The sequence below is a fragment of the Caretta caretta genome, chromosome 4 (genome assembly GCF_965140235.1).
Source record: "Caretta caretta isolate rCarCar2 chromosome 4, rCarCar1.hap1, whole genome shotgun sequence".
Classification (NCBI taxonomy): Eukaryota; Metazoa; Chordata; order Testudines; family Cheloniidae; genus Caretta; species Caretta caretta.
In genome coordinates, this window is record NC_134209.1 from 148781076 (window position 1) to 148803119 (window position 22044).

At 47.7% G+C, this 22044-nt stretch overlaps 1 protein-coding gene across 2 annotated transcripts; it reads right to left on the reverse strand.

The window, feature by feature from the left end:
* Nucleotides 1–828: 828 nt before the first annotated feature.
* CCT7 (chaperonin containing TCP1 subunit 7) lies at nucleotides 829–22041 on the reverse strand. 2 transcript variants are annotated; one of them, XM_048846413.2, is made up of 12 exons: nucleotides 21903–22041; nucleotides 18318–18471; nucleotides 15672–15778; nucleotides 14410–14535; nucleotides 12478–12530; nucleotides 11275–11446; nucleotides 9019–9183; nucleotides 7024–7212; nucleotides 5896–5993; nucleotides 4637–4769; nucleotides 3078–3284; nucleotides 829–1461 (listed from the first exon to the last, which is right to left on the reverse strand). In XM_048846413.2, the coding sequence occupies exons 1-12, from the start codon at nucleotides 21906–21908 to the stop codon at nucleotides 1237–1239; spliced, it is 1635 nt and encodes a 544-aa protein (XP_048702370.1). In that variant the 5' UTR covers nucleotides 21909–22041; the 3' UTR covers nucleotides 829–1236. The 2 variants fall into 2 exon arrangements, with proteins under 2 accessions (XP_048702370.1, XP_048702369.1); XM_048846412.2 differs by lacking the exon at nucleotides 21903–22041 and having other exon boundaries at nucleotides 18318–18486.
* Nucleotides 22042–22044: the final 3 nt, after the last annotated feature.

Here is a 22044-nt window from a genome sequence, read left to right on the forward strand (position 1 = left end):
GGTCCTTCCAAGCAAGGATTTGAGTGCTGAAGCTGGGATGGGCATGCTACGTGTTTGCAGATAGCCTGCAATAAGTAATAATGTGATTTGTGGTGCAACCAAGTCTAAACTTGCCTGTTGAAATGAGAGCTCAATGGATTGATACCAGATCAATACAATTCTTTCAGCTCTCTTCCCACAGCTGTTCATCCCAGCCCCCACCATCATACGACCTCAGCAGTAGCCGCTAAACAGCAAACCCCCCCACCACCACATCATCAGTTTGGCAAGTCATCCAGGTTTGCCAGGCACACGAAGGAAAGCCTTTAGCCTACATAGAAGGGCCACGCTTATAATATACCATGATCTAGTACATAACTGCCATAGTCCCCAGCCTCTCCAACCCCATTACTCATTGATGGAGACCCAAGTACCCACAATTCTGATGCAGCAAAGAGATGGGAGGGAAGGCGCCATCTGCGCTTTACAGCTTTCCAATGGCAATCAGACAGGCTTCCAGGACAGCATCAGCTGTGCTGCAATAACATTTACCCTAAATGGGGTTTCATTAAACAGAGGATTTCATGGGTTACTAAACTCAGGCAAATAAAGATCATTAAGCAGTCTGGGAGTGCTCTGAGAGACAAACAAACAGGGAGATTTGCCTTCTGAGGCAAAGAAAAAGCATCTGAGCAGGTCTGCCCCAGATCCTGCCAACTAAAGCACATAGCTGACAGCGTTTCACAGAAACAGAGGCTGTTTTAAGAATCCTACAACCACCCTGGGTGTTTCCACATCAAAGCAGATTCTAATCAGAGAAAAACAAGAGAATTCACAACTAGCCCCAAGTTGCTTGTAACTATTTATTTGTGTTTGTGTCTCAGGTCAAAACTCCAATAGAAAAACCAATAAATACAATCACGAACTGCCACATGCATGGTCTGCCCTATGTCAACACTGCAAGGAGTTCCATACAGCGCGGCTTCCAACTGGAAGGACAACAAGAGAGCCCAGAGCGGGACCTGTGCTGTCTAGAAGACATGGGGACCAGGGTTCCACAAGAGGCTGCTGCTATTGACTCAGATTTGGTTTCTCTCAGTGGGCTGTAAACCCATCAAGTAGCCAGGTGGTAAATGGTTTGCAAATTGGGAGAAGCTAGGCATCAATTCCTTTTTTAAAGTGGGATATTTTAGGAGATAGTAGCCACCAGTGTCGTCCCTGTGCCCCACGTCATACCACATTGACAAAGACACGTTCTCAGTGGTTGTGTGGCCTGCCCCTTCCCCTCCCCCGCCCACCAGGAGGGGCATCTACTGTAGAACGGGGATTCTTGATGGTTTCATCTACAGACACAATAAGGCAAGCAGCCTCAGACGCGGCCGTCAGCGCGTTGATGCGCACAATGGCCGGCTCCCACACGTAGGCTTCAAAATTATCGGCGATATCTTCGTTGTTCACATCCACGCCATACCAGGTACCTCCCTGAGGAAGACAACAGGAGGAAACATCAGTTACGCAGCAAAACAGGAGGGTGCAGACAAGAGGACAGGGAGAAGGAAGATGGCTCCTATGTGCTAACATAGAATCACAGAATATCAGGGTTGGAAGGGACCTCAGGAGGTCATCTAGTCCAACCCCCTGCTCAAAAGCAGGACCAATCCCCAATTAAATCATCCCAGCCAGGGCTTTGTCAAGCCTGACCTTAAAAACTTCTAAGGAAGGAGATTCCACCACCTCCCTAGGCAACGCATTCCAGTGTTTCACCACCCTCCTAGTGAAAAAGTTTTTCCTAATATCCAACCTAAACCTCCCCCACTGCAACTTGAGACCATTACTCCTTGTCCTGTCCTCTTCTACCACTGAGAATAGTCTAGAACCATCCTCTCTGGAACCACCTCTCAGGTAGTTGAAAGCAGCTATCAAATCCCCCCTCATTCTTCTCTTCCGCAGACTAAACAATCCCAGTTCCCTCAGCCTCTCCTCATAACTCATGTGTTCCAGACCCCTAATCATTTTTGTTGCCCTTCGCTGGACATACAGCAGGGGACAGCAATTCTTCTCCTCATTAACCTCACTTGCAATCAGAAAGAGTCTTGCTTGAGGAAAGTATTAGCTCTTAGCACTTTCCATCTGCCAACTGCATTACAAACCATTAACTATGCCTCACACTGTTCTCTGGCATTCACACCACTTAATGTACAGAGAAGCTAACAGAGAGAGATCAAAGTGCCCCTCACACCCAAACAGAATCTCAGGAATTGCCAGCTCCTAGCCCTGGGCTCAGATTGCATCTTTCCTAACCAAAAGATGCAATCACTTATCTTGCATACAGCATTTTACAAACTCTCCCTTGCTATCAACCTCATGGCTAACAGTACTTAGACGCAGTCAGCTCTGGGGTGGGACATGGCAAAGATCACAAATACTGCCCAACCATTTGCTAAGAAGGGAAGACCAATACTGGAGTCAAGTGAAATTTCCAGGGGCACTTAAGGAGGCAACATATAGTTGTCTGAACTGGAATCTGGCCAGGTTTGCATTTCATTGGAAAAGCACGATCAACCTTTATAATCCATCACTTTAAGGTTTAAAAGAGAAGACTCCTCCTGACAAGTGATGCCTTTTCAAAAAGCAAATCAAACCCCAGTAGCAGCTCTAAAAAAGTCACCCCACAGCTGCAATCAAAAGGAAAATAGGTTTCAGAGTAACAGCCGTGTTAATCTGTATTCGCAAAAAGAAAAGGAGTACTTGTGGCACCTTAGAGACTAACCAATTTATTTGAGCACAAGCTTTCGTGAGCTACAGCTCATTTCATCGGATGCATCATATGAAGTGAGCTGTAGCTCACGAAAGCTTATGCTCAAATAAATTGGTTAGTCTCTAAGGTGCCACAAGTCCTCCTTTTCTAAAAGGAGAATAGTTTCTCTTTATGAGCAGCAGCAGATTCCTCATCACATGTGAAAACCATTCACAGTACTTAATCAAAGAGGCAGCAACTGAAACAGTTACAGTTGTATCATTGCTCTGTTCTGCATGCTTCAGAAATTCAGTGTTATCGGTTCTCCCGGGAACATGTTCGTTCAACGGGGCGAGCCCACCTGTGCATGTTTGGCTCTCAGTTTGTTCAGAATGTTGGTGGCATCAAACCCGGCATTGTCACAGAGCTGGCGTGGAATGATCTCAAGGGCTTTAGCATAAGCTCCTATGAGCAACTGTTGTTTGCCTGGAATGGTCCTGGAGTAGTCCCGGAGGTATTTCGAAAGTTCCATCTCTATAGCACCACCGCCAGCAACAACGGAGTCGTTCTGAAACAGAGCAAGAGTAAAACGTTCCATGACCTTTCTCCAAACACAACGATTACACTGAAACTAGTTAGAGGAGAAAGCCCAGGACACGAAATTAACCTGTTACAGATCTGTTTGATGGCATCTCTGGATCTAGAGTATCCACATCATGCAAACCACCACCACCGTCAGGACAGCCTGCCTGCTTTGCAGGTAGTTTCTGCAGAGGGCCAGTGGCTCCTCCAGGCTTGGGAGGAGATGCTCTGGAAGGGGAGCTTACCCTGCCACAGACATATGTGGGTGCCTTTTCTCCAGCTCCACATTCTCTCAGGCCAGACACAGACCTGACTAGTAGTGAATTAAGTTACTTTCACTTCCATCAAGTGGTCAAAAAGATGGCACAAGCCTGATGTGCCATTTTCGCGAAGCAATTGCTTTGCTGCCAAGTGCCGCTACCAGCTATTTCTCCTGCATTTCCTTTGGTAAATCACAGATTGAGGAGTCTTTGCTAGAAGAAAATGGTCCAAAATCCTAAACTGCTTCCTCTTACGTTCCCCAAAGCACCCGTGCTCTGAGAATCTCTTACCTCAATGTATGCTAACACAACCGTACACGTGACGTACTATCCAGAGATGCCTACAAGCCATCAAAGATGACAAGCACATGGGGGGGCGGGGGGATAACACATGTAGACATAGATAAATATCACTGTCCCGGTGCCCCTAGCCCTGACTCATATCAGTTAGCTAGCTGCTTGGAGAGTCACCAGAATGCGTTTCAAGGAGAGGGCTGATAGCTTACGTGGAGTGCGAGGCAGAGTGAGAGTGAAAAAAGCCTCGAAAGAAGATGAGAGAGAAGCAGGCATGTGTGTCAGGGTACTCTGCTAAGGCACCATCCGAACCAAATGGAAGAGCCATTCTGCACCCCCGGAGATTCCTGATCACCCATCGGACTGGGGTTAGCACATACACGCCCCATTTGGTCAGGGGGCAGTTCTAGCCTCCAGGGCTGTGCTAGAGGAGAATGCCAGACAGCGTTCAAGGGTGGCTGGCTTCAAGGGGCCTGTGTTACTTTGGACACTGTCCCTTCAACACTGGCCAGCTTTCTGTTCACTGCACTATGGGAGTGGAGACCCACCGTATTGCTTCTCCTGAGAGGCAGGATCCTCCTGCCCCCAAACAAACACGTTCCCGATTTCCTTGCCCCACACACTTTCCCAAAACATCCCTCCATCCAAGGTGCTGCATGGGATTTACCTCCTTGCTAAGGAAGGTAAGTTTCGAGTCCTAGGCAGACCGTGATAGCCTTTTAAACAAGAACCCTGGCCTATGGCAAATGTAAACAGCTGGGCAACGTCTCCAGCTCCTCCATACCTTGATTGCTCTCCTGACTATCATGATGGCATCATGTAGGGACCTCTCAGTCTCTTCCATAAACTGCTCTGCACCTCCTCGCAATAGAAGCGTGCACGTCTTTGCCTTTGGGCAGCCTGTGAAGAAGTTGTACCTGCCGAGAGCAGAGCATGTCAAGGGTTAGCACTGCCAGGATAACCAGCACCTGGGGCTCATCTACACAAACACGTGGTTTGCACCAAGCTGGGGTGTAAGTCTACCGAGCGCTAGCCTGCCATGCACAGACTGGCTGCAGAACCCGCTGTCACTTGCTGACAGTTCTGTAATGCGTTCTTACACAGCGTGCGTGGAAATGGGAGCGATCAAAACACACCAGGGAACTGTTAACGCCCGGCCAAACGACGTGCAGCAGGCTAGCACATGGCAGACTTACCCCCCAACTTGCTGCGAACTAAGTGTTCATCGAGACAAGTCCTCAGACAGCTTCAAAAGGTGCTTCGTGGATGACCTGGCAAGAGAGATATTCCTTTCCAAAGCCAAACACATCTGCAGCCCTTCTAACTTATACTGTGACCCTGTTGAGCCTCTAGAGACACAGGGGAGGGCCAGATTAGTCTATGAATGGAATGCAAGTTCTTCTGCAAATACCCAGGTATTTGCCCCTGCCTGAGTCTGTGCTGAAGCAGTTAACTGGGGAGAAACAAACAGCAAGAGGGGTTAGGATGTTGGGATTGGTCCCCAAGAGGATCTCTCCCTTGAGATGGGCCACAGGATGGAAAAGCTGAAAATCCACTGAGGTATGGTATTAAGCTTAATTTGTGCTAGCTGATGCACAATGTGGCTGTGGGGTATTAACACAGATGCCCCACTCAACCCGAGAAGGGGCTGCATTGCAGGTGACGGATGAAGGGATGCTTCCACGATTTAGTTGGGGATTCGTCCCGCTTTGAGCAGGGGGCTGGGCTAGATGACCTCCTGAGGTCCCTTCCAACCCTGATATTCTATGATTCTAGGATATACTGTTTGTATATTGCTGCAGGATCCTTTGTACATACAAAGTCACTATGTACATACAAGACACTATATTAAGTCCACCGGACCTCAAGAGGTGTGACGAGGTGCGATACGCTTGGCCAGACATCAAGCCAAAACATGGAAAGATACTCAGACACGCTGAGATTTCACCAGGTTAGCACTTCACCGGTCAGAAATGTTACTCTTTCAGCAGTAATATTCCAACACAAATTAAAATGCCACAGTTCAAGCTACAGTATATTTACCTCTCCCCTCCAATCTGGGCCTCCTCGAAGAGTGCACACTGTCCCAGAACATCATCTGTGAGGGCATTAACACTAGTCTGAATAGACCCACCACAGGCCTGCAACGTACAGAAGAGACAAGGTGGCTTTAGTGTAACAGCAGAGGGACAAGCCCGAATAGCAGGTTACTGTTGTGCAATGGCATCATAGTCACAGAGCCTTGTAACTGGTTGGAATGACTGTGACCTCTAACTCCCAGACACGGAGCAGCCTTGGCTGTAGCCACCCCCAGGAGAAGGCTTAAGAAGCGACCAGCAAGAGAAACCAGAAATGCCAGGGGCAGCACAGGAAGGGTTCAGAAAACCTGACTGTTACACCAGCGTAACCGTATCAGTTAACCCCCCTCCTCACAAACGACAGACTTCTACTGATACAGACACTGGGTGCAGAGCAGGCCGAAGCAGTAGACAGAACACATTATGCTTACAGAGATCCTTCTGGCAGAGGAGCTCATGTTTTGCAGACACCAGTCAAGTGACATAGGTTAAATATCCCACCTATTTCCAGATGGATAAACTGAGGTACAAGTAAAAAAAAAGTGTAAGAAGGGCACTGAACTCCCAATCTCCCACTGGGACGTGGGCACCGAACTCTCTCCGGCTCCTCTGAAAATCCCAGCCTGAGTGACTTGCTCATAGCCATCAAATTACTGTAGTAAAGTCAGCAAAAAGAACGCAGGAGTCCTACTCCAACCACTACAGCACAATCCCCCGTACAGCAGAGCTTTCAATATGCTCCTCCATGCGTTAGCAAAGCATCAAATGGTTTAAAAGATCTTTTAAAATCTTCACTCGTAACGTCCCTTTCCTCATGCCATCTGCGTTGTTACATTTGCCCTACTTGCCACCCCCCTAACGCCAGCCCCGCACTTGCAACCTCCCAAAACGTGTCCCGTGACCCCTCTGGGGGCTGCAACCCCAGGTTGAGAAACACTGATCTAAATGAGTTGAGTACCCTCTGGGGGTACTCGCGTACGCCGGGCTGAGAACCACCGGCTTACAGTTCAGTACAGGGCAGGGAGGGAGTGAAAAAAGCCTTGAAGGATTAATAGCAAATCTAAACCCCTTATTACAAAGAGATGGAAGTTACCATCATAGTCCTTTTGAGATCTTCTTCCGGAACTCGACCAGCACAAAACAGATCTCTGTCTGCGAAGTACTGAGTAGCTACATCACCAATCGGAAGCTTGGACAAGACGACTTTGGCTCCCGACTTGTGGATTTTGTCTAACTTGTCATACAAGATGCTCCACTCTGCATCCACAATGGCCTGGTAATCCTAGCGGAAAAGAATCAGAGATGAGCTTGCAATGCAGTTTCATTACAAAGAATTGCAAATGTCATCACAGGTTACCTGCACAGGGAGATCCCTTGTGAGACAAAAGGCAGCGATAATGCTGCTTTATGCAGCCTTGGAAAGATGTTCACTTTACACACTCACAGGCAATTTTAGGTCACTCATTTTATAAGGAGACACAGAGAAAGTTACAAAGCTCAAAGCAGCATGACTAACAGATAAAGGGATTGGAGGAACTAACAGGAAGACAGTGACAGCTCAGTGTATCCTGATAACAGGTGATTAATGGGGAGGAGAAAGGAAGGGTTGTACAAATATCTGAGTGTTATTTATAGGAAGGAGAGGAGACTGTCTAATGCAGTTAGCGCAAGGAACTAATATAGCATACGGTACAACAGAGAAGAATGCAGATAGCGACGGATATTGATCTTGTGTTTTTCCATAGTGCTCATATTTTACAAACCAGACACAAAAGAGTCATTCCAGCCATCAATAAAATGCAGCCACTGCTGGGTGGCAAGGATTTAAACCAGGAACAGCAACACTATAGAACCATTCAGGACAGACCGTAAAGGAAGCCATGTTTGCTGGGCTGGCCTGGAGAATTTATGGGGAACAAAGTAACTACCCAGACTGTAACATGGCCAAGAAACCAAGATTACCCCTCTATTCCCACATAAACAGCAAGGGGATCTCGGGTGACCACAACTGCTGTGGGAACCAAAAATTAGCAACTCAACCCTCAATTAAATTCTCAGCCCTAACAGTCTCCCCGTAGTTTTGCCTTGAGCTTCCTCCCACGTGACGTTTCTCCAACAGCTTCTGTGTTTATCAGAAGCTGCACATGCCCAGTGGCTAAAAGCTTCACCTTGTTTTAATGCACTATGTGACGCTCCAGTGATTTCCACACATGTATGAAAATCAGCACTTAGGACACTGCTCAGTTCCAGTTTATACAAAGGGCCGGTCACTGGAATAAATGCAGCATGAGCCAGAGGCCAGATGCAGAGTTTGCCAAACTGTGGGTCACAACCCTGCCCCATGACCAGAGGGCGTCACAAGATGTGCATGCTGCACATGGGGCAGCTGCGTGCCCTGGCTACCACTGCCTCGCTGTACTGCGTGCGCTGGGCAGGGACAGCGCTGGATCAGCAGCACAGTCGCTCTGCAGCACACACAGGACAGTACAGCGAGGTGGCATCGACTAGCAGAATGGGGCTCACAGCTGCTGCTGCGCCAATCCCATGCACAGTGGGAGGGAGTCGAGCCAAGCCCAAGGGAGTTAGGTTGTTTTCTGACCTGACCTTGCACAGGCTGTTGTCAGGTCCCATTGGGTTTGGGTCACAGGGCCATATCTCAGACCTCTGGGGGGGTCACATTAACAGTGATGAGTCCAAGGGCGCGTCGGGGGTGGCACAAACAAGTTTGGGAATTACTAGGCTACAGAAAAACATAGTGGTACTGTCCTTTCCATATTGGCCAGGGACAACTCAGCCGCGGGATGGTAGACTTCCCTTCGGACCTGGAATACTGGGTTTCAGTTGGAACAGCCTGCCCAGGTCCTTAAATAAGGCCAATGATGCATATCAATCTGAGCTGGTAAGACAAGGGTACATAATGCAGCGATAGTTACGTGTGGAAGGGCAACAACCCAACCCCATCCAGGAGGGAACAGCAACTCTCCTGCACCAGAAGGTTTAGAAGAGGCTCGGAAATAGTCAGAGAAGCCTCATTCTGCATTGGAAGTGCACATTAGTTTTGGTCCTGATCTTTCCTTTCAGCTCTTACCTTCACGTTGTTGACTCTCACTTCAGCATTGTCTTTCTCTGCTTTGAGCTCTAGCTCAACGTTCAGCAGAGCGATCCTGGGGGACTCGTACTTTTTCGGCTGCATCTCAAACCCGGCATAAGAGAACGTTTTCTTAAAGGCAACTCCAGCCACCAGCTGGGACTCCTGAAAGAAGGGGGTTGGATGTTGGGGTTAGCCAGGCAGGGTTAACGAGATCCTGCAGGAAGACTCCCTGCTTCAGAATCAATGTATAAGGCGAAGTGCCATTTACCCTACGACAGCTGTTTCTTTTGATTAACCCACCCTTACAGAACACAAGTGGCAAACATTTATCTCCTCTGCCCAGGAAACCAACCTCTCCCATCAGATCCTTCCCGCCCACAAGATACCATCGCAAAAGGCACTATACAAAAACTCAGGCTCAACTCTCCAGTCTCTCACTGATGCCTTTCCCATTTGTACCCTTTGAAGATGCCTACCCCCACTCAACCACCTCCCTAAACTTGATCTTTTCCTGCCTTATTCTAGATTACAGCAATCTCGGGATGGGAGCTGCTAAGCACATGAGACTGGCTTGCCCAACGCTGCCCCCGATAACACTCCATGTTGGAAAAAAGTCAGTGTCACATTCTCTCCCCATCCTACATCTTTCTAACAACCCACTAGTTTCCATGTGGATTTCTCCCCAGCAGGCTTTCCTGCAGGGTCAACTACCCCAGGAAAGTATAGTCTCAAGGTCATTAGAATGGGGCTTCTGCACCAGGCCTTCAGAAAATGCCAGTTTCTTTTCACAGCACTCCCTGGTCTCCTGCCCTCTGGGAGGAGACAGGGCACAGCTCCAGCCCTTGAGTTACAACAACCTCCTGCCTCACCCCAAACTCAGCAACCATGCTGGCAGCTCCAATCCTGAGCATCAAGAACCCAGATGCAGCACATCCATTGTGACTAGGAGGAGCTGCCAAAGCCACAAAACCCTTCCCTAGGGTACATGAGCATGGCCCTCAAGGTGACCCAAAACCTTCACACAGCCTGGAGCAGAGTTACCTCAAGAGTTCAACCAACACCCTGGAAAGCAGGACGCTGCAATATCCTCAGGCTCACAGACCTGCCCTGCCAAACTCCTCAAAGTGGCAACTGGGGGGAAAAAACTATCCTCAAACCTGTACAAAATCAAATTCAAGGGCAAACAGCATCTGACAAAACTAGCTTCCATTCTCTGTAGCTCCTGCCAGGAACAGCTGAAATGATTTTCCTTAGAAAGTAAGGAAATAGGATGGTCTCTCCCATCTCAAGTCAGCTGGAGGGAGTTTTCTGTGACTCTCTGAAATGCGTGCAGACCCTCAGTTATGACTGGGTGCATGCAGAACCAATTCTGATTGACTACATTACCTGTCTGGGTGAGATAATGCAGTAGTGATCACCTCTTTTCTCCATGGAAATGCTTGTATGAAGTATTTACAGGCAGAAACCACCACAGAATTACAGTTCACTCACTAGAGACTAGGACAGGCTCCAGTTTTCAGTGGAGATATGCCAACTAACCCACCATCTACATGGGATTAAGATATAAGAGACTGAGACAGCACCAACCACCTTTTACCCCAGGAACGGTTTTCTATCGTGGTATGTACGTTTAACACTATGTACCACAGGTGGTCAGACACTATGGTGATGGGCACCACATAAGAACCTAGGCAAACAAATGGAAATGGACAACCCTTCGCAGCTCATACAGTCTATTCCCCCTGGCCAATTCAGGATAAGTCTCCTTGTGGTATGTAAACAAGGATGTTAGTTACTTCTAGAACCAAAGAAATGTAAGAACTTCCACCTGAATAAGGGCTGAAGACCTGACTTCTCTACTGCCTTGTGGAGTCCTTCATCCCCGCACGAAGCAGGTGTAGTGAAAGCTAGAAACACAGAAGTCACCGCTACGATCAGGAATGGCATTGCAGACCCGCTTTGTACAAAGGGCAGTGCTGTGGAGGATCTGGCTAGTAAGTTGTGCACAGAAACACAACCCTACCCACTCCTGCCTGTTTGCAAACTAAAGTGGGGAATTACAGACAGAAGGCAAAACAAGGAACCACTGACCAGCGTGGGGGATGTTTTGGGCATGAAAACCCTGGCACCGAGTAGGAGCAAATGATTAGGGCTCTACGGGTATGTGCACAGGCCAGCCATGGGGTTTCCTTTGCTGTGTAGACATACCCTAAGAACTCCTCTGAGCTAACAGGAGACTCAGAAAGAACTTACTTCCAGGGCACCTCCCTGCACCTTCTTTATTCCAATCATTTTGAGCTGCAGCAACTCATCAAGCATCATGACGGCATCTACCACCATCCGGGAGAAGAAGTCCTTCTGCTGTGAGATCAGCTTGGAGTTGAGGGCTGTGGCTGCACACTTCTCCAGCAGCCTTCTTTGCTCGCTGCAAGAGAAAAGAAAAGTCACATTTTGCACATGTCTTAGTGCCCTTTGCCAGATCGCAAAGCATTTTATATGCATTTCTTAAGCCTCACTCCCACCTCCAGCCCAAATGAGGAAGTATTAGCCCCCTTTTGCAGAGAGGGAAACCGAGGCACACAGTGTTTGAGGCACAAGTTTTCAGAAAGGGCCTCTCTAATTTACAGAGCTCCGCCTCAGACACCATGGGTCCAGATGTCAGAAGTGCTCAGAACCCACAACTCCAACCAAAGTCCACGGAAGCCACAAGCGTTCAGCTGTTCTGAAACACAGACCCCAAGGATCTCAAATGGGGCACCCAAACTAGAGGCCATTTTGAAACCTTTGGCTTACACTACTTGTTAGAAGTTGTAAGAGGGCAGGAACCAGAACTCAGGAGGGACCTGAGCTCACTCCTATGTTTACTAACGGTTACCAGAACTACTGTATTTTGCATCCACTGATGGATGTGCAAGGGCTTCCCCCACAGTCAGTAGGAATAATAAAAGCCATTCAGTGTGCAACATTCCCTCCTCATTAGAGCAGCTCAGTTCATTAGGGCCAAAAGCTGCCCACAGGGGTACATAAGGCGAGGGACATAGTAAGTGGCCTGATTTTCAGAGACATGCTGAGCATCTAAGATGCTTGCTGATTTCAGTGGGAGCTGCAGGTGGTTCAGTTCCCAGTGTGAAAAATCAGGCCATTTATTTAGGCGCCTAGCATTATGCACCCAAGCTGGCACACAATGGCCTAGATACTCTTCTGGAGTAACAGCCTTGGAGAGATAGCACTGCATCTTCTTAGTCAGACCTACAGATTCCAAATTCAGAGAAAAATCTAGCTGTGGCTGCAGCTGCTCATCCCAGATCTAAATCTGGCCTGGAATCCTCAACCTAGGACCACATAAAGTGCAGCAAAAAACAACTTTAAAATGCCTCTGAACCAACAAGGCACTTCCTGGGGCAGATCTACCATCTAGTCACAATATAGGCTTCTCAAACTCAAATAGGAACTTACTCTTTATCGTCCTTCTTCACTGTCACCGAAATCTCTTTGATCTTATTTACAGCCTGTCAAAACAAAAGCCAGTAGCTGGAATTAGTGGCTCACATTTAAGAATGTGATCAGCCCTCCAGCATATTCTTGTATTTGTATTTCAACCTTCATTGCTTCTTTTGATGTAGTTGAAATTTTAAGTACACAAGAACGGCCACAGTGGGAAAGATCAACGGTCATCTAGCCCAGTATCCCATCCCTGTCAGTGGCCAGAGCCAGAAGCTTCAGAGGGAATGAACACAACAGGGTAATTCTGAGTGATCCATGCTGTCATCCAGTCCCAGCTTGTGGCAGTTGGAGATTTAAGAGACATGCAGAGCATGGGGTTGTGTCCCTGACCATCTTGGCTAATAGCCATTGATGGACCTATCCAAGTATTTCACCTATTCTACTGCTTCCAGTCCAGTAATCAAGAACCATCTCCTTAAACATCGCTGCTCGGCAAGAAACCCAGGATCTATAATAAACTAGGAGGAGTGGTAGATACGCTGGAGGGTAGGGATAGAATACAGAGGGACCTAGATAAATTAGTGGATTGGGCCAAAATAAATCGGATGAGGTTCAACAAGGACAAGTGCAGAGTCCTGCACTTAGGACGGAAGAATCCCATGCACCGCTACAGACTAGGGAGCAGTTCTGCAGAAAAGGACCTAGGGGTGACAGTGGACGAGAAGCTGGATATGAGTCAGCAGTGTGCCCTTGTTGCCAAGAAGGCCAATGGCATTTTGGGATGTATAAGTAGGGGCACTGCCAGCAGATCAAGGATGTGATTGTTCCCCTCTATTCGACATTGGTGAGGCCTCATCTGGAGTACTGTGTCCAGTTTTGGGCCCCACACTATAAGAAGGAGGCGGAAAAATTGGAAAATGTCCAGCGGAGGGCAACAAAAATGATTAGGGGACTGGAACACATGACTTATGAGGAGAGGTTGAGGGAACTGGGATTGTTTAGTCTGCGGAAGAGAAGAATGAGGGGGGGATTTGACAGCTGCTTTCAACTACCTGAAAGGGGGTTCCACAGAGGATGGATCTAGACTGTTCTCAGTGGTAGCAGATGACAGAACGAGGAGCAATGGTCTCAAGTTGCAGTGGGGGAGGTTTAGGTTGGATATTAGGAAAAACTTTTTCACTAGGAGGGTGTGAAGCACTGGAATGGGTTACCTAGGGAGGTAGTGGAATCTCCTTCCTTTGAAGTTTTTACAGTCAGGCTTCACAAAGCCCTGGCTGGGATGATTTAGTTGGGGATTGGTCCTGCTTTGAGCAGGGGGCTGGGCTAGATGACCTCCTGAGGTCCCTTCCAACCCTGATCTTCTATGATTCTACAAATATCACTGGAACTGCTCTACTGCTGTCAGCACAAGCAATGATAGGAAACCAGATCTAGACGCAGATGAGATATGCTGAAGCCATGTGTGTAACTCAAGCACACTTTTAAGTGCAAGCAAAATTCCTATGGACGCAGAGGATGGGGTAGTAAACTATTTTCACTTCCTTTTTAAAATGACTACGTTCCCTGATGCTCCCTCCAAAACACTGTTCTAACAATGTTGGGACAGGACCCTGAAGTGAGCCTTTGGGCATTTTAAGCCAGACCTCCCACATTCGGTCAGGCTAAGAAAGAAGCCATGATAAAGTTCCTAGCAGTAACAACTGAGATGAGATTTAAAGTCATAAAGGATTAATGGCTGCTGTTGTGTTTTAAAGAAGCCAGCTGATATTTTGCAGTGGGTTGGAAGGGATTGTTACTGCTCATGATACTCTCCCCCGCCCCCAATCCATTTTAGAGATGGTTTTTGCCCTCTTCTGGTAGAGAATCACTGTCCAAAATGTTCTAGACAACTATACAATTTTGTGGTAACAGACGGACTCCCCACAAGCCTATGCATTTCCCTACCAGCTCGGTTGCAGTGCGGAAGGCTCGGATGATGATCTGAGGATGCACACCTTCCTCCACGTAGGGCTTCACTTGTTTCAGGAATTCTGCAGCCAGCATAGTCACAGAGGTCGTCCCATCGCCAACCTGCAGCACCACAAGGAAGTTTGTTCATATCACCATCACATCCTAAAGGTTCTACATTAGCACAAGTTCATCAAACCCATAAAGTACAGTTTCAGAAAGACATCCCACCCTTAAGCATGAGGTGTACATACTTTGAATGCAAACATGGACATTTGACTTAGACACTTATGCTGCCAGTGCCTTCCAGAGACCTGAGCAACACACACGGCCCCACTTGGTATCCCAGCATTTCATAGTACAGTAACTCCCCACTTAACGTCCTCTCGCTTAACGTTGTTTTGAACTTATGTCCCTGCTCAATTACAGAACATGCTCCATTTAAAGTTGTGCAATGCTTCGCCATAACGTCGTTTGGCTGCCTGCTTTGCCCACAGTTGGCAGCCCCCCTATGTTCCCCCCACAGCGCCTCCTGCCCGCCAACAGACCCTGCGGATCAGCACCTTCCTGCCCGCGGCAATCAGCTGGCTTGTGGCATTCAGGAGGGAGGGGGAAGGAGCAAGGACTCGGCGTGCAGGCTCCCCCTCCCTCCTCAACGCCGCAAACCAGCTGATTGCCGCGGGCAGGAGGCAGGGGAGGCTGCGCACCATGTCCTCGCTCCTCCCCCCTCCCTTCTTAACGCCACAAGGCAGCCAATTGCCACGGGCAGGAGGCAGGCGCGAGGACACAGGGTGTGGAGTAAAGAGGGAGGACGGGGGGGAAGAAGAGGCGGGTTAAGGATTGGGGCTTGGGTGGAAGGGTGGAGTGAGCGAGCCGAGGGTTGAGCCCCCCGCCCCTGGTGCCTGCAGAATAGGGGAAGCTGCCACCGTGCAATGTACTTCTCCTAGCCTACAGCACCTTCAGACTCCTTGCCTGCTTCATTGTCTCCAGTGCCAGTGGGCTGTGCCTGTGTGGGGTAAGGGAGGGCACCTCCCAACTATAGTGCTGCACTGTACTGTATGGCAAAAAAAAAATTTCCCTGGAACCTAACCCCCCCATTTACATTCATTCTTATGGGGAAAATTGGATTTGCTTAACATCATTTCACTTAAAATCGGATTTTTCAGGAACATAACTACAACGTTAAGTGAGGAGTTACTGTATGCTTCCTCTGTCCTCATGTGTTTATGCTTCAGAAGCACAGTTGTTCACATTCATACCTCTGCATCCTGAGATTTGGCAATGTCCACTAACGTCTTAGCAGCAGGGTGGACGACATCAAGAAGTTTCAGGATTGTGGCGCCATCATTTGAGATAGTTGCTTTGCCTATGGTTTTAGAAAAAGAGTTAAGTCCAAAGTTCCTGACTGAAGACACTTGCCTACCTGCTCCAAAGATAGATGTAAACTCCAGCATTTGATGGAGTTATTTAGAACTCAAGACCAGTTAGATTCATATTTTGATTAGTTTAACACACCAGGAAACCTCACTACACCTCTCTCTATTTTCCTTTTCAGGAAAAATTGGGCTCCTGGCTTTTGCTAAGGTAGAAAGGTTTCCATAAATTCTCTAAATGCGTGATTCCTGCACCGTGAGCTTTGCCATTGATTTCAATGAGCAGAGAATCAAGCCCTAAATCCTCATTAAAGACAACTTTTCTTCAGACAAATGACTGTCCCTCAAAAGCATATGGAACATGATCACTGCTGTATTTCCACACATTCCCACAAGTTGAAAGTGACTGACTACAAATCAGCTGAAAAGGACAGGAAATAGTCCAAGCTGAGAAAAAAGTAAAACAGTAAACAGTATAAATGGTGAAAAGCAAAATGGGTTTGAAAGATGGCCAGTCTTAATCTTAATGTAGCTAAGCATTTTTTAAAAAACATGAATTTTGATGTAAGAGTGCCTCTAACAACCCTGCTTGATAACATCACCTCACTTTCCTTCCCATTCTGGTTTTACAAATGGAGCATGCTAGGTGCCACAGAGGGTTAACAATAACTTTTCATATAAGGAAACTGTTAAGTGTTGAAGGCTGGAATGTCATTGCCTCAGTAACGCTCTTCAGGCTGCCCAGTGCTTCTGTTCTTGGAGCTCCAATGTTATCACTGCTAACAGCAGATACTGCAGTCTGCTCATTCAACAGACCTTGATGTTACTCAAAGAAAGACCACAGACTTGGTTTGATGGAGAAGGTGCTCGGCCAAGTTTATTATCAACGAAGCACAGTAGCTCCCTGGATCTATGTCTCAGGTACACAAACACATGCATGCTCGTTACAATGGACTCAGCCAGTCAGCAGTGGGACTTTCTGCGGCCCTCTCGGTTGGGCAAAGTGTTAAGGCGAGGTACCCCAGCATTTATAGACCAAGGCAAACAACTGGGATAAACAAGTTGTGTACCACTGTACATATTTTATAATGTACATTTTTTACCTGGTATTTTGGACAAAACATTATTATTATTTTGTCAAGCCATCTTATCTTGTACTAGATTGGGATATAGCTGTACTAGCTGGAATATATTTCCGTAAATATCCAGTGCCTAGTACAGTAGCAGCAACTTTGCCAAGTTAATGTACTAGACAGTGAACTTATAAGCACCTGCTTTGATACATGGCCTGACTCTGGTTCATGGCCTCTGGTTCAGGCCTCAGATTTGGCATCAGGCTCTCTCTCTACCACAGACACCTGGGCTTAGTTGTGAAACAAGAGAAAATAAGTTTAGCAATGTCAGTTCACTCCCTGCTCAGGCACAGCACTTCCACAAAGAGCCAAACAACTCAGCGCTGCAGGCCATCTCTGGCTTAAGACAGGTTCATAACTAGAGAGGCAAGTATCTCCAACAGCCAGAGATGGGGAGGGCTCTGAGTTACTAAAGAGAATTCTTTCCCAGGTGTCTGGCTGGTGGGTCTTGCCCACATACTAGGGGTCTAACTGCTCGCCATATTTGGGGCTGGGAAGGCATTTCCCCCCGGGGTTAGACTGGCAGACAGCCTGGAGGTTTTATGCCTTCCTCTGCAGCATGGGGCAAGGGTCATTTGCAGGTTTAAACTAGTGTAAATGGTGGATTCTCTGTGGTTTGAAGTCTTTAAATCATGATTTAAGGACTTGAGTAACTCAGCCAGAGGTTATGGGTCTATTACAGGAGTGGTTGGGTGAGATTCAGTGGCCTGCGATGTGCAGGATGATCATGACGGTCCCTTCTGACTTTAAAGTCTATGAGGCAAAGAAGTTTGTAGACCAGGTTTGAGGTACACTGGCAGAACTGGAGAGACAAAAACTTTCACAACACTTGGGCCACACTATGACAGGATCTAACCAGTACTATGGCACCTCCCTGTCATGACCACCTAGGTTTGGGGTATTTTTTAGAAAGAAAGAAAAAAAAGCTACCTTAACTCAGTCTCCTGGATAAACAATACATCCCTTTAAAGCTATTGGTATTTCTGTCACTAAAATATCTTGAACTAGCTGAGGCTGGAGTAAAGGTTTTAAGTTTGAATGTGATCACAAGGAATCAGACATGTGCACTAGAAGGAGGGTCTCCGTTAGAACTGAAAGCTATTGTGTAATTGAGAGTTGGAATGAGAATGGGGGTGAGGTAAGCGTGCTGAGGTCTATGAATGCTGGGTTAACCGGTGGTTGATGACTTGGGGGCGGGGGGGGGACACGACAGGGGAACAGGACTATCAACCTTAGCTCTAAATTAGCTAATCTTTAGTTTGGGCTTCCCCCCCCAACTTGAACACAGAAGTACCATATAATATGTATCGTGCAGGGATGTTATTTGTTAGTCAGTCAAAAGCCACTGCCTTACATGTGGTAACCTGAAGTGTTAAGAGTCATGATACTTTAGACTTACCTCTGTCATCAACAATAAGTTTGTCCATGCCCCGGGGGCCAAGGGTGGTGCGAACAGCTTCTGCGATTACCTGGCAAGCACTGATGTTACTTAGAAGCTGAGGAATCCCTTGGGAGGTATCTGTGCCTTCCTTCAACAAGATAACTGGTGTGGGCTGAAAAGACAACATACGTTAGCCAATGCCTTGCTCAGATTTTAATAGGCCAACTAGTCCCCCTAAAAATAACTGTGCATATCAAAATTTTCTAGCTCAGCTAATTAATATTATTGAATAAGTTCCCTCATGGGAACAATTTAGGAAATCAGTTCACTGTATTACAGTGTCACTGCTTGCAATTCCATATCTAAGGCTGAAACCAAAGTCTACCCCCCGCCTTAGGCTCTATAAATCTGAAGATTGGATGTCTTAGAACTAAGGATTTCCATATTTTTCAGCTGTTTGGGGGTTTTCTTCTGAATTTAATCTTGACCTTGAATTACCTGAGTTTCTAATTAATGTAGTTCACTACTCTTGTAAGCAGTTTTTGGTTGTTTAACCTTTACATTACTAAGCTGGATTCAACCCTAATTTAGATTTGTCTGAAAAATACAACTAACATGAAGGATAACCAAGACCCAAAGTGAAGATCCATTTTCTTCTAGAATACAATCACAATTCAACAAACGCAAGTAAATGAGCAGATCCTGTTAACATTAAATCTGGTTACCTGTCGGCTGCTACTCTGAAAGCTGTCATGGATATGTTCTGTAACCCCCCTCAGAGGCTGAATTCCTGGCCCTTCCCCCTTCAACAGCATGAAGCACAATGAAATGAATACCCTCCAGCTTCAACTCTGCACTAGATACGCAGTACCCATACTACTGCAACAGCCGGCAACAGTACCGAAATGCTAGGCAGGCAGCGTGGATGGGGCAAAGGCATTCCTACCACTTTGTCATGTAAACTTGTTGAGAGATTTTTCATGATGCCACGGTATGAACACCCGAGCCCCGTCCACTCTTGCATTGGTGCTGCCACCAGCACAGCTGTATCCGTTGCTGGTGGTAACCGATATGCAGATAATGAGGCCTGATCGACACAAGAAAATTAGGGCACAACATCATCACTCAGGGATGTGAAAAATCTACACCAGAGGGGCTTAGTTAAGCTAACTAAGTCCCTGTGTGGAGAGCTCTAGGTCAACTGAATTCTTCCATGGACCTAGCTACCAGCTCTGGATTACCTATGCCAACGGGAGAATCCCTAACGTTGGCATAGGTAACATCAACACTGAAGCGCTGCAGCTGTGTCGCAGACAAGCCCTGAATTCTGTAGTGTAGACAAGGCCTGAGAGGGAACATTTTGGGTCCCTCACACTTGGCTGACAAGGAAAACGGCTGGACAGTGTCAAAACTACAGATAAGATAACTGAAAGCAACAACAAAATTAGGCAAGTTCATGGAGGATAGGTCCATAAATAGCTATTAGTCAAGATGGTCAGGGATGCAACCCCATGCTCTAGGTTCCTAACCCTGCAACCCCAGAAAACTGGGAATGGACAGAAGCTGGATGACTCAAAATTGCCCTGTTCTGTTGATTCTCTCTAAAGCATCTGGCACTGGCAACTGCCAGGGAAAAGACACTGAGCTAGATGGACCATTGATCTGAACCAGTGTGGCCATTCTTATGCTCTTAAGAGAATGACTGAGGGACTCTAAAAGGCCATGGTAACATCCAGCCAATGGATCTTCACTGTGCTCTAGGATGGTCCCATACCACACACCGTGCTAGCCAGCAACCAGTTTTCATCTCTCACTACCTTTGAAAAATCAGAACAAGATGGTATCGCTTAAAGAGGAAGCTAGTCCAACACCTAACCAAACATGATGATTATCTTTACACCATGATGGTAATGTGAGAGATTGAGCCATTAGCAATAAATCATTTTACGGTAAGACCACTATGATTCAAAACAATTACAAAGTTGCGTTTCGAGATCTGTGGGACAAGGGGGACAGAGGTGGGGCATGAAAATTAAATATATGCCCTCAATTCAAGTTTGAAGAATATGTTGTGAAATAGAAACAAGGATCTTCTACCTCTGTCAGAATAACCCTAAACGGAAGTTTACAAAGGAAATCCAATTATTCTGCCTTTGAAAAAAATCAAGTTATATGCAGTGTAATAATACCGCGTGCAGATGTGGTCGCCCCATCTCAAAAAATCTATACTGGAATTGGAAAAGGTTCAGAAAAGGGCAACAGAAATTATTAGGGGTATGGAACAGCTTCCCTCTGAGGAGAGATTAATAAGACTGGGACTTTTCAGCTTGGAAAAGAGACGAATAAGGGGGGGGATACGATAGAGGTCTATAAAATCATGACTGGTGTGGAGAAAGTAAATAAGGAAGTGTTATTTACTCCTTCTCAGAACACAAGAACTAGGAATTACCAAATTAAATTAATAGGCAGCAGGTTTAAAACAAACAAAAGGAAGTATTTCTTCACACAATGCACAGTCAACCTGTGGAACTCCTTGCCAGAAGATGTTGTGAAGGCCAAGACTATAACAGCATTCAAAAAAGAACTAGATAAATTCATCGAGGATAGATCCATCAATGGCTATTAGCCAGGATGGGCACGGATAGTGTCCCCAGCCTCTGTTTGCCAGAAGCTGGGAATGGGCAACAGGGGAAGGACCACTTGATGATTACCTGTTCTCTTCATTCCCTCCGGGGCACCTGGCATTGGCCGCTGTCGGAAGACAGGAGACTGGGCTAGATGGACCTTTGGTCTGACCCAGTACGGCCCTTCTTATGTTCTATATTTTGTAACAGTCTCTGTCTGGACATTCCTAAGGCTGCCTTTAGCGTAGGCAGGGGGAAGTGCCCTCCACAGAAATGACAGGTCTGAGCTTTGCAGAACAGCCCCTTGGTCTGCACAACTTGGGGACAGCAGGTGCCAGAATCAAAATGAGCCACGCCCATCTCCAACAGAACGGTGGGGACCAAAATGACTACAGCTCCCAACATGCGACGCTCACCTTGCCCACAGCAGCCAATGTGGGCAATCATGGGCCCCGCGGCTGTAACAGGGAGAGGAAGCCCGAGGACTACAGATGCCAGCATGCAATGGTTTGAGAAGCCACAGGACAGGGTAACAATTGTAATACCCGGAGGCTTCCTGCACCTTCCCTGCCGTTTCGACCTATACACTACAATCCCCAGCATGCAATGCACCGCTTGCTCCCCCAGCTCGGGGGCAAGGTCGTGCGCGTTGCCTGATGGGACTGGTAGTCTCGGCGAGACCACTATTCGCCCACCGTAACCAGGCTGCCCCGAAACCCCAAGGCCCCCCGCTCAATGGGCTGCTCCAGGACTAGGCCGCAGCGCCCCTCGCCCTCACTGCCGCCGGGCTGTGCTGAGAGACGGGGCAGCGGCTCCGGATCCCCGCCGCTCCGGCAAAAGCCCGCCCTCCCCCACAAATAACGGCGGCTCCCGGCCGGCCAGAGCCCGCCAGCGGCGGGGGGAGCCGCTGTCGGGCCGGGAGGGCCCATCCCCGGGACGGATGGCGGCGGATGGGGCGGGCCGCGCCGATCCCACTCACCATCATTTTGACGGAACGTCTCGTTCGGCCCCTCCGACAGCGGTGGTTGCTGATCCCACAATGCACTGCGTTCGCACAGAAACTTCCCGAGGCTCGGGGAGGAGTTCTAACCGGAAACGGGCGGCTCCTCCCTGCTACAACT

Bases quoted from the DNA above. Each gene is read 5' to 3' on its own strand.
- CCT7 (XM_048846412.2), bottom strand. From the start codon at position 18,486: ATGTTGTCTTTTCAGCCCACACCAGTTATCTTGTTGAAGGAAGGCACA. The intron at 14,536-15,671 runs GTATGAATGTGA...GTGGTGCTGCAG, and splicing joins CCAAATCTCAGGATGCAGAG to GTTGGCGATGGGACGACCTC. The intron at 1,462-3,077 runs GTGGGCTCGCCC...TGTCTTCCTCAG, and splicing joins TGAGAGCCAAACATGCACAG to GGAGGTACCTGGTATGGCGT.